The sequence below is a fragment of the Octodon degus genome, unplaced genomic scaffold (genome assembly GCF_000260255.1).
Source record: "Octodon degus isolate 3935 unplaced genomic scaffold, OctDeg1.0 scaffold00109, whole genome shotgun sequence".
In the NCBI taxonomy this organism is placed as follows: Eukaryota; Metazoa; Chordata; class Mammalia; order Rodentia; family Octodontidae; genus Octodon; species Octodon degus.
The window spans coordinates 3,320,567-3,332,140 of NW_004524685.1; the positions used below are offsets into that span (position 1 = coordinate 3,320,567).

The 11,574-nt window shown below is 38.9% G+C and overlaps 1 protein-coding gene across 1 annotated transcript in view; it reads right to left on the reverse strand.

Annotated features, from left to right (window-relative positions):
- LOC101579482 (calcium-activated chloride channel regulator 2) overlaps window positions 1-7,473 on the reverse strand; it is a 36,322-nt gene extending 28,849 nt beyond the window's left edge. The window contains exons 1-4 of the mRNA XM_012516499.2: window positions 7,052-7,473; window positions 6,081-6,218; window positions 3,009-3,159; window positions 903-1,011 (exon numbers count right to left, since the gene is read on the reverse strand). Coding sequence (XP_012371953.2) covers window positions 903-1,011; window positions 3,009-3,159; window positions 6,081-6,218; window positions 7,052-7,261 — 608 coding nt within the window. The 5' untranslated portion in view covers window positions 7,262-7,473. The remainder of the gene's footprint in view (window positions 1-902; window positions 1,012-3,008; window positions 3,160-6,080; window positions 6,219-7,051) is intronic.
- Between the last annotated feature and the right edge of the window lie 4,101 nt (window positions 7,474-11,574).

Sequence of the window (11,574 nt, forward strand, 5' to 3'; positions counted from 1 at the left end):
AAAAAAAAAAAGAAGAAGAGGATGAACATACAAGGATGAAAGTTCAAAAATTTCTTTCTCAACAAGCAATCTCAATGTTGATGGGAGTGAAAGTATCACTTTTAAGAGAGCAATCAGTTAATAACTAACAAAATTATGGTTGAGGGTATCTTCTGACCTAGTAGTTCTTGGAAGAATTCAATAGATATACAGATCTGCCTGCATAATATACAGTGGCATATGATAGCGTTATAATTTGCAGAGTTATTGGCAATAACAGATGGGATTTAATCTAATGAACAGATTACAGTATACCCACGCAATGAATGCAATATTTCAAAAGCAAAAACAGGTGAGGAAAATATATATTTATATTTATTTAAATTTTTCTGAAGAAACACTAAAAATTAAAGATTAATCAAAATGTTTAGAGAGGGCTAGGGTGATAGCTCAGCAGCATAAGTGCTTGCCTGGCAAGTGCAAAGTCCTGTGTTTGATCCACGGTAATAACAACAACAAAAATGTCTACAGAAGATGAAAGGACATAGAATGATAGTGGAAGAGGAAGGACAGCTAGGATGATAGCTTTTTATATCGTTTTGATATTTAATCATATATTTACCCATTTTTCATAAAAATACTATAATTTTTTTAACGAAAGAATCTCTTCTTATTAGTTTTTGGTTGTCATTACAAGTTTAATTTCATGAATTTTTTCATGAATTTGCATGAATTTTTTCATATGACCTTTAGATCAGTGAAAATATTTACCTCTCCAAGTGTTTATCATTTCCTTATGATAAGAGCACTCAAAATTCTTTTCTGCTTTCTTTTCGAAATATATACTATTTCAAAAACTTGCTAATAATACTTCATTAATTTTAGAATCAGATAAATAATACATTTAAAGATAAAGTACTAACCTGGTTGCTTTAATTTTATTTTGGCCATCTAAGTAGAAAGGTTTGTCATTGTTGTATTCATCAAACACACCCCAGCGGAGGTGGGCCCATTCGTGGGCAAACACTCTGCCTGTGGAGCAGAGAGAAGCCTCTGAAAGCTCAGCGTGTGGCCTTGCTGCTCAGAACACGCGGCACCACTTGACTTGGAGAACGTCTCATTCTAAAGAACTGAAATACAATTCCTCCTCCCACTTCCTGCTCACCCCAATTCTGCTTGACCCTCTCTATATAATCATAAAAGCATGATATGAAAATATAAATAGTCCTGTACATGGGAAGCAGAGGTTCACTTCTCCATTCATTAGAAGGTAATGACGTCCCCCCCACCACCTCCAGTGAGGTCGTCTAACAGGTTTCTACTCAGCTGCAGATAGGCCGGTAAATTTAGGGCTTAGAGAAAAAGAAGTACATCCAAGAAAACAAATAAAGCTTTCCCAATCCCCAGTCTGTGTCATACAAACATACCTGCTTTTTTTTTTCTTGCAAGTAATTATCTTATTTGTAACAATGATTGAAACCTAGGGTTGAAGAGTGGGATGGAAAAAAACAACAATAAAAGCAAGTAGAATTCCATCTCCAGCTTTTGTTGCCTTGTCTTTGTCTCTTTTAGTATCATTCATGTTTGTGTTTGTTTCCAACTCTTATTCCATGGAAGAACTCCACCCTAGTAATCAACTCCTTCATAATTTTACTATGATACGTCTTATATTTCCTTCGAAGTGAAGACCAGAACTTACTTTCTCAGGGAAGCTTTCCACACCAACTAGTCTCACAAAGCACATATTTTTTTTTTTTCTGAGTTATTTTAAGTTCTGAAAATGCAAGGAGCATTTGCTGAATCAACTCAGGTTCGGGCAGATTGTGCAATTTGGGGATCTTGGGACAAAGAAGGGAGGAGAACAGGGCCAACTAAAAGTATTAAGGGGCTTTTGTGACTACTCATGGAATTTAGAAGTGCTGATTATGTCATGTGTTGGTGCAGGAATATCTGCACCTTTCAGTCTCCAGAGGAAATATTCATTTACAGAATTTTGTAAAGGAATGATAATGTTTTATAAAGTATAGTTTATAAATTGAGTTTCTGTATTGCCTGCAAACTATGTAGAGGATCACAAAATCTATTGAGATTTAAATAGGGCATAAAGCTAAATTTTATTTAAAATTTCTTTTATTTAAAAGATACTACAAGTTAAAAACAAAAATACATAAAATTGGGAGAGTGAGCCTGTGACCAACTGGCCTTTTCTCGCTAGTTTCTTACTCAGATCTTACTCGCTGCCCACCGGCCCAGGGTCTGTAGCCCCATGGCCCTGGCTTCACCCCAAGCTCTAACCATTGATATCCAACTAGAGACTGAACCTTTCTGCAGAACAACCCAGAGTTCCTGCCACACAGGGAATCCTGATTGCGTAGGGTCTCTCCTGTCTGGATGACTCCATTCTAAATGACATCTAATGGCTCAGACTTGAACATTTCCCAGAGTTCTTCTCGATATCCAGTTTCTCCCACATTGATTTCTGGTGGCTAGATTATCACACAGGCAGATTCATCTGAAAACAGTGTCATGATGGTGACACTATTCTGCTTAGGAACCGCAAGTGGTGACTATGTGATCATGTGGCTATTTTAGGCCTCTGTCACATTGCCTGGATCTCTAGGACTTTTATCACTTTCTCCTATAACCAGTCTCAGCATCTACTGGTCTGCACCTTTGAAACATGCCTGGGATTCCTCTGTAGCCACAGCTTTACTTGTATCTTCTCCACTGATCTCTTGTTCTTTCCATTAAAAAATGATATTGACATTGAATTGCTTCTCCTCTGTGAGACCTGTTGTGACCACCGTTTTCCCCAAAATTCTTTCACTGAATTCCTAGAGCACTCCTGTCCCAGGCCTCTTATCTGGCACTTAACTCTCTTGGTTCATTCTTATGCATCTTTGCATGTGCATGTGGCCTCCAAGTGGCAAGTAAGACACTGACAAATTTCAGGTTTTCTGAGGTCCCTTTCAGCACAAGGTATTGTGATTAATGCTACCCAGGGGCCATTTTTTGTTAGTTTCACTTACCCCGTGATCCATAGCCAGCCGTTAAATCATCATTCAGTAGGAAATTGGATGTGAAATGAATGTATTTTCCCTCTTTCCCACACCCTCTGTATTGTAGGGTGTACGGATCATCTCCATTTACTCCATTCCAATCAGTCACTATGACATTAGCCTAAATTGAAAGAAATTTGTTGTCATACCTATATCTCCACTAAGATGTTGGTGACAGAAATGTATACGTTTATTAAGGCATTTTGAACTGTACACCTAAGATTTGTATATTTAACTGTATGTAATTATGCCCCAACTTAGAAAAAGGTTAAAGAAAAAAGAAAAGAAATGCCTTCTAGGTTGGGTTTAGAATACACGCAGCTAAGTATCAGCTAAATTGTTTGTGAAAACTATTTCAAATTTTTGGCAAATTTCCATGGGACTTCAACACCTCCTTTGACCTCACTTTCCAGATTAAAATATTCTCAAAAATCAACACTAAAATATGGTATTATAAAGCACTATGGAATATAATAAAATACTTAAATTTTAAGAGCATTAATTTATACTATTAAAATTTGGGCAGTAAAGAGATAGTTTTTTGCAAACAACTATGGGTTATTTCACCAGTGAAGGACATGTTCAGCCTTCTCCTCTCATTTTTATAATCAGTTTGATCAGGAAAACAATCATTCCAATTAAATTATATTTCATCTATGACATGGCCATTTAAACTTTTGTTGCTAAAATAAGACCTTTGAAGTCCAAAAATAAAATATCTGTTCTAATAGCCATCAAGACAACAGAATTTCACATACCATTGTTTTTCATTATTGTTAGGAAGAAGGATAACATACTGTCTCAACCCAACCTTTCTAACTTAAGTTAATAAATGGGAACTGGCTGTGGAAGACACCAGGGAGTAGTGGAAGATCATGTTTTCATTTTTATTTTCCATATTGCTAGACATTTTGATTTTTCCCCATGAACACAAATGATTATAATTTTTAAATTACTATTATAATTTATTTTTAGAAAGCCAGGGGCATTTCAAGGTAACCCTTACAGAAGGCTACTGAGGTCATCCCCTGGAACAGTCCTCACTTGGACACTGCTTCACTCCTATGTTGGAAACTTTGTCCTGAAACAAAAAAGGAAAACAAAACAAAACAAAAAAAAAAACAAAACTGCTTTGCCTGCAGTGGGATACTCAGAGCTATTCATGATTATGTACTACCTTATAGACTATTATAACTCAGGTTTTATCCACTTTGCCTAATACTCCCCCTTCTCTTCTGTTATTATTTTATTTTATTTTATTTTATTTTATTTTATTTTTTTATGTGTGTGTGTGTGTGTGTGTGTGTGTGTGTGTGTGTGGCCAGCTCAGCCCACCAGGGGGCAAGGCTGGCTAGCATGTGGTGCTGGGGTATTGAACCGTGGTCTCTTGTGCTTTGCTAAGCTTGTTCTAAGTAGGTGCTTTAGACCACTGAGCCATCTCACCAGCCCTCTCTTCTGATTTCTACTCACAATGCACTGGAGATTCACAAGATCATGTCCTCTGTAGAGTTTTACAAGATTCCTGTGTACATGAGTATTCACTAAGTGTTTGCCTAATTGACATTATGAGGTTAAAGGAAATAGCATCTATGAGATACAGAATTCAATAGACAAAATAAACAGAATTTATTGACTACTGTTTCCTCTGATCCTTCTGTCTAGCTATAATCTCATGTATGGATGACTTGTTTAATTCTGTGTTTGCCTTTACTATCAGGAGTACTCTTTGGCAAATACCTAGTTTTCATGTTGGGTATCTCCAGTCCTTCCCAGTTTTATTGGAGGCCAAATTGATTAACATCCTTTCTATAGATAGCAAAAAATAACACAGTTTACCTTCGGGGTAATGGCATGGGTTTTGAAGTTGAACAGACAGTTAAATTGTAGCTCTGTAATTTATTAGCTCTTTCACTTGGAACAATATCCTTATCTTACATGAGACTCAATTTTCTAAGATGTGATTCAGCAATTAATTTCAGGCTCCGTAAGTTCAATAATATATGTAAAATACTTGGCACTTGGTTGAAGCTCTCTTGTCATTTTATTCCAGTTCTGCTATCTATCTTATCTCCATGGAAAGCATTGCTAGATGCTTTCATTGGCCATAAATCAAATTCTTCCAAGGATTTCTTTAACTTCTTCAGGATTTTAGGGTTTCTGTCAACATTGCTATATCATCTAATTCCTGAGAGTAGCTTCAAAGGAGAGCTAAGAATGAAAACAGTCTTAAGGTATTTCATACCATGAGACCCAAATAAGGAAAGCAGGGAGTTGGGCCATGTGTTTCAGCTGTCCTGCCTGAGCTGGAGTGATCCACTGCTATCTCCCAGAGCTAAGTTCTCAGTGTCTCTGCTCTGAGTCTTTTGGTAGCTGTGCTTGCCTTTTGTTCACAGGAATTTCCAACAGTCACTTACAAAACTCATCCAATATTTATTTATAATGTACATACTAATATGTGCCAGACATTCTTATGAGTGCTTACCCATAATCTGCAATTTATAATTGTATGAGAATTGTATTCTCTTGGTATAATTTCAACGTTATTATTTTTCCACTGCAAAAGCAAAGGTAGCCTTTTCCCTACTTACAATCTCTTGCCTTCCATCCCTTTTTCTTACTCCTCTAATTAGGATTCTGGACTTGATTTAAGGTTTAATTTTGATGATTTACACCATGAAAAAAAGTCGTCGTTTTTATATGTGTGGGTGGCTTATGTTTCTGTCTAGACATGCATGTTACTGCCCCTAATGGATAGTCATACTTGGAACTGTTCTCTTCACTGCTCATCCACAGCAGGAGACAACTGATTATTGGTCCTCAACCAAAAATTTCTGTGAAGATCCTCCAAGTGAGAAAGAGGCCTTAGGAGAAGCTAGTTGGGCAATAGCATTTTACATTTAAAATAAATAATTTGCATTCATGTATTTTGTTGGTAACACTCCTGGAAATATTATTTGCATATTACTGCAATAACATGATATATTTTGGTATTTTCCTCTGCCAGTCCAATTACGCTTATTTAATGAAATCCTGTCCTCTTACCTTTTCATATGATTCTTGTTTTATTTGGCTGTAATTATTAACTTTCCATGTGGCAGGTATTAAAATCTGTATATTTCTGAAAAACACTCTTCTCTTGGTAGCATTGAACAGGTAAAAAGAAGCTTCAGTTATCATTTCCTATACATGAACCAAAAGATAATTTATTTTATCATGTGTAAAGCATTTCTATTTTGACATTATAGTTGTATGAAAAGATAGAGGCAAAATTTGTAAGAAAAAAATTTAATAGTTATGTGGAAGAAAGGAAAATGTGTGTCTAGGCTTGCCCTCTTGATTATCCCAAAACTCTGAAAGAGTTTTAAGCTTTCCCAGAAAAATCCTTTCCATTTCATACCTGTAGGCACGCTCACAGCCACACCTTATGATGAAACAGTTTTCACTCAGGAAGTAACCAAAAAGAGGAGCTTGAGTAATGATCCACCCTTGCTACATTAAAGTGAAAACACTTATTTACAGAACATTAGGTGAAAAGACAGTTTTGTTCTCTGGCCCTCAATACATATTCTTACCCTTTCTGTCTAAGAATTTTCAGCCTCAGGATGAGGGGCAACAAGATGATTCTATAATAACTGTCATGGTCATTCAGCAAATACCCAGTCTGATTTTGCTGTATTCGATTGTTACTTTTGTAAGCTGTTATCCCCCAAGACAAGCATGTGAGAACACAACAAAATGAAAACCAACAGTAACAGAAACAACAGAAGGGAGGACTACAGGATGGTAGTAACAGACAAGAATAAAGAGGGCTAGATCATTACTCTGTGAACTGCATTACACACAACCAGATGAATAAACTGGCTTTGTCATAGTCATAATTTTCGGCATTTTCTTTAAGGAGTGCTGTTCTCTCTACCATTCAAATGAAAACCAGGTGTACTTGTTAGCTCTTTAATGAAGGCTACAAGTCTGCTCTAATGAGATTGTAACATTGATTCGTAATTACCACTCACCTTAATGTTTGGGACGAGATCCTGATTCTCAGGTACCTGTGGATTGATTGCAACAAGTAATCCATCATATCCATTGTCTTTAAGCTGTACTCCGGCTCCCAGGAATGAAAGTTCCGGGCTTAGAACAGCTAGAAGAGTCACAAACTTCAGACTGCAGAGAAGACTTACATTGTCCCTGTGGGTCATGTTGTAAAGAAGTCTGTTGTTCATTCACAGGGGGCCTGCTGGGCACATTGTGTCAGGTGTTAAATGTAGAAGTAGATGGTCGCTTCCTGTACTTGGAAGGTCTGAGAATATTTCATGAAGAAATCCTTTCTCTTAAAGCTCCTGGGTGGATCTATCTGGGACCTGTCTCTACAAGTTCTTTTTCTCTAAGGCAATGCCACACTTCACTCCTCTGTGGTTGAGCTTCCTCCTGATTCACAGTTGTGCAAGAATGCTTCCACTCCTTGTTCATTTCGTATCCTTTCAGAAGAAAGAGGGAAAGAAGTCAAAAGGAACTCAAAAGTAGGCAGCCTGCCCTGCTGGGCTGGGGATCAGGGTAGGCAGACTGATGAAGCCACTTGCAGCGCAGACACAGAATCCTCCTGTGATTTTCCTTCACTCATCCTTGGCAGCCTCCTGTCAATCAGCACAACTACTTCCGTACTGCACTCAGGTCACTGTTTTTGTTGGTTGTAAGATTTCTTTGCGTGCTTATTTTGAAGATTTAGGAATCCATTCTGCAGCCCTGTCCCTAGAGCTTTGGGTGAGGCAGTCTGGCAGGCTCTCAACTGATGGCTGGGGTTAGGGGATCAGATATCCCCTAGGGAGGGCAAGAGCAAGGAACTTAAATGCTCTGCAGGCCATAAGGCCTTTCTCTGACCTTGCTGTCTTTTTCCCGCTGGACTGAGGAGAGGAATGGGTTTCTCTCCTGCATCTCTCCTCAGGACAAGGCCCTACCTCAGTCGGTGTATTTCACCAGTACCCATCACTAGATTTAGAATTATAGTAGGCTTTCTAGTTTACAAATTAGCCCATTTAAATGTCAACTTCCTGATCTAGGTATAACTTTCATTCTCATTTTTCAAATAAAGATATTGGATATCTGAAAGATGATAATTAGCCAATGTGGGAAGGAACTGATATTTATTGAGTTATGGGTTTTATTATGCCCTTTTATGAGTGACAAAATTGAGGCTCTTAGAAAGTCTAAAAAATTTATTCATAGTTGGGTTTATTATCATAGTGCTAAAATGAGATCAAATGTCATTGTTTGTCATTATTTCATTATGAAATTACCATAGAAATGGCTAGAAAGATAGTCTGGTGATCTAAGCACCTGCCTCGCTAGTGCAAGGACTCAGGTTCAGTCCCCAGAGCCCCATGTTATACCACTGTGTCGGCCACCAAAATTGGGCATGGTGGTGCACATCTGTAATCCCAGAACTAGGGAGACTGAAACAGGAGGATCACTACAGGCCCAAGCTACACAGTGAGACCCTGTACCAAATAAAGAAATGAATTAATAATGATAATTTAATTCAAATTATCATATGAGTGTGATCTCTTTTTTTAATGTAAGAATCTCACACAAAGTAGAAACTACTGAAAAACTGTCTAATACTTGGGGATATTTTACCTATTGGAGTCCAGAGTCAACAAACTGAGAGATAGTTTGTCACCAGCACACTTCCTCCCTGTGGTTCCCTCTCTGAATGCTGGGGGGTGGGGAAGAGTAGCAGGTAGAGAAGGACCTCTCCGCTCCTGCTCTGAGCATGGATGTCTCATGAAGACTCAGCTCTACCAGCCACCTTCAGGATCAAGTTGATGCTATTCTTACTTCCTTAAAACCTAGGATCTTTTGGTGTCTTCTTCATGGCAAATAATCATAGCAACAGACAGAACTGAACCAGTCCTTACCACACAGGCATTTTGCCTTTTGTTTTTAGATCTTCTTTTGCAAAGTAAGTAATCTTATGATCTTCGTTTTGCACATGAGAAACTGGGACTTAATAGGTTCCATAAAACAGAGACTACCCCAATGACTGGTTGAGAAAAGTATTAGTTAATATATTCAACAGTACCTTGCAGGTAGTGACATATAAGTATTACCTATCATTGTTATTACCACCTTCACTTGACATGTATTATCCTTTCTCTCCTCCTCTCACAAGTATTTATTTTTCATTGACTCAGTGCACTGTGCAAGGCACTGGGGATATTAGTGAAAAAATTTCAGCTCCTCTCCCCCAAGGAACTCCCAATCTAACAGGGACAATGATAAATTATGAAAAGACAGCAGTGGAGATAACAGTAACCCATTGAGGAACATCTAAACCAGTGTGAAACAGGGTGCCAGAAAGATTCTATAAAGGCAGGACTCTCTAAACTGAGCCAAAAAGAATGAGTGGGACTTAAGCAAGATGGAAGAGAGTGGAGAGGAGCCTTCAAAGCAAAAATCTTGAGGTAAAGGGCTGAGTAGGGAGAATTCAAAAACCTGCAAATGAAGCCTCAGAGCCACATCACAGAGGAATGCTAAGAAGAATGTCTCCCCTGAAGCCCCTCTACACGGAATTCACTCTTTTCACCAGGTTTTCCTCCTGTCCAATTCCAGCTCTGTCTTACAAGCCTGACCTGAGCTCCCTAACTGGGTCAAATCCTTTCGTTCATGCTTTCGCAGCACCAGATGCCTGTCCTTGGGAGGATGAGCTTGGTTACACTGTCACATTGGTGTGCCTGTCGGCTTCTAGCTGTAAGCTGAATGGTAGAAGGGCCATGCCTGTTTCATCATTGCTTCCCCAGCATCTAGGTGAGTTAGCTTTCAATGTTTCAAAGATTGAATGGAATTAGGAGAAGGCGATAATAAAAGCCAGATTGCGAAGGACCCCTGGATCTCAGTGCAAAAATGCTGCCGCCCTCTTTGTTTCCTAGAAGGTTAGCCCCTCTGTTCTGAGCAGTTTCCATCTGACTCTCTCCTGACAGACAGCGGTTGGGTCTTGGTACTCCCTGGGTGTGTTGGGAATGGAATGTCACTGTTCACCATGTGGTTGCCAAACGTGTTCACCCTAAAGCTCAGCCTTGTCGTATGATGCTGATTTCTAGTGTGTGTTTTTTTCCACTGGCTGGAAATTCTAAAAGTCTGCCTGTTACCATGACTCAGCAGAATAAAACAATTCATTTCAACTTTTCTTGGCACTCCATTTTCTTATGCCAGTCTCTTGTGCTTTTAAGAAAAAACATATCCAGAAGTAAAACAATATGTTCAAAACTTTAACTCAGAGGCAAAGTGTGAGAATGACTGCCTTCCTCACTCCTCAGAAATCAGGAAGTGTTTCTGGCCACTATGTACACTTGTGTAAATTGTTCAGTGGAGGAGGAGACAATTGGAGGCAGCCATGCGGGGCTCTCCATTTGTGTCTATTATCAGGTGAAACGACCCTGGTGTGGAGGAGAGTATGTGCATGTGGCTTGAAAAAGAACCACCAGACACAAGCCATCTTGTCCAACTTTACCTGTGTTACAACCTGGACCACTTGGGCTTGGCTTTGCCTGGGCTGAGTCCAGGCAAACATCTACTTATACCCACCTTCCCTTTCGTTTCTGGGCTCTAGTCTGGTTACTTCACAAGATTCTACTTCTACCACCTGTTTCTTAGAAGTTCTCAGTCATTGACTCACTTTCAGGCCATGTGTTGGAATCACATGCACTTCGAAAAGCCTTTCCAGTCACCTCTGTTCGGTCCTGCTCTTCCACACCCACTCTGCTGTCAGCAATCAGACATGGAGGCAGGCCAATGGAAGATTTCTTCTTACTGCCTTCTCCCTATAGGAGACAAAACTGAAAAGCTGGAAAGATCTGACTTGGATAAATGATTAAAAGTTACACCCACTCATAGCATTCCCTGGTAAAGTATGACTTTCAATTAACAATTTATCCTTTTATGTAAAAGGTGTGTACTGGTCATATCCATGGATGTTTTGATATCCGAAGAAAAATGGGAATACAATTTTCAAGGACTTATTTCAGTGTTATATAAACTCTAGGAATCTACTCTCCTTTTATCTGCTTTCAAAAAATAAGAGTTATTCGATTTCAGTAACTGAAGAATCTAAAGGACATCTTTGTTCACTGTCCGAATCTGCAGGTCAGCCTGGCCTCAGATCGGCCTGTCTAGTTCTCTTCTTGGAGTCTGCTTGTGCAGAGCCCCAGGGAAGGTGAATAAATCATCCAACTGGTGTCTGAGAAGTGAGATTTGACGTCTGGAGGAGTCAGAGAAAGTTCTGAATCGTTTCCTTTCAGTCCTTTGTTTCAAGAATACTATTTAAAAGAGAAAATTGTAGACACTCTGTGGATGGGCTGCAAAGCTTATGGGGTACTTTTGTTTATGCAATGTTTATGAAATGAACCAAAATCGAAGTGAGAAAAATTGTAAAATCCAAGATACAAACTGTTGAACAGAGTTTTCAAAAGGCCCCTAGTGGCACACCTTGTACCACCTTTTCTCATTACCTCAATATTTATACGCATTCTCTGAGCCACAG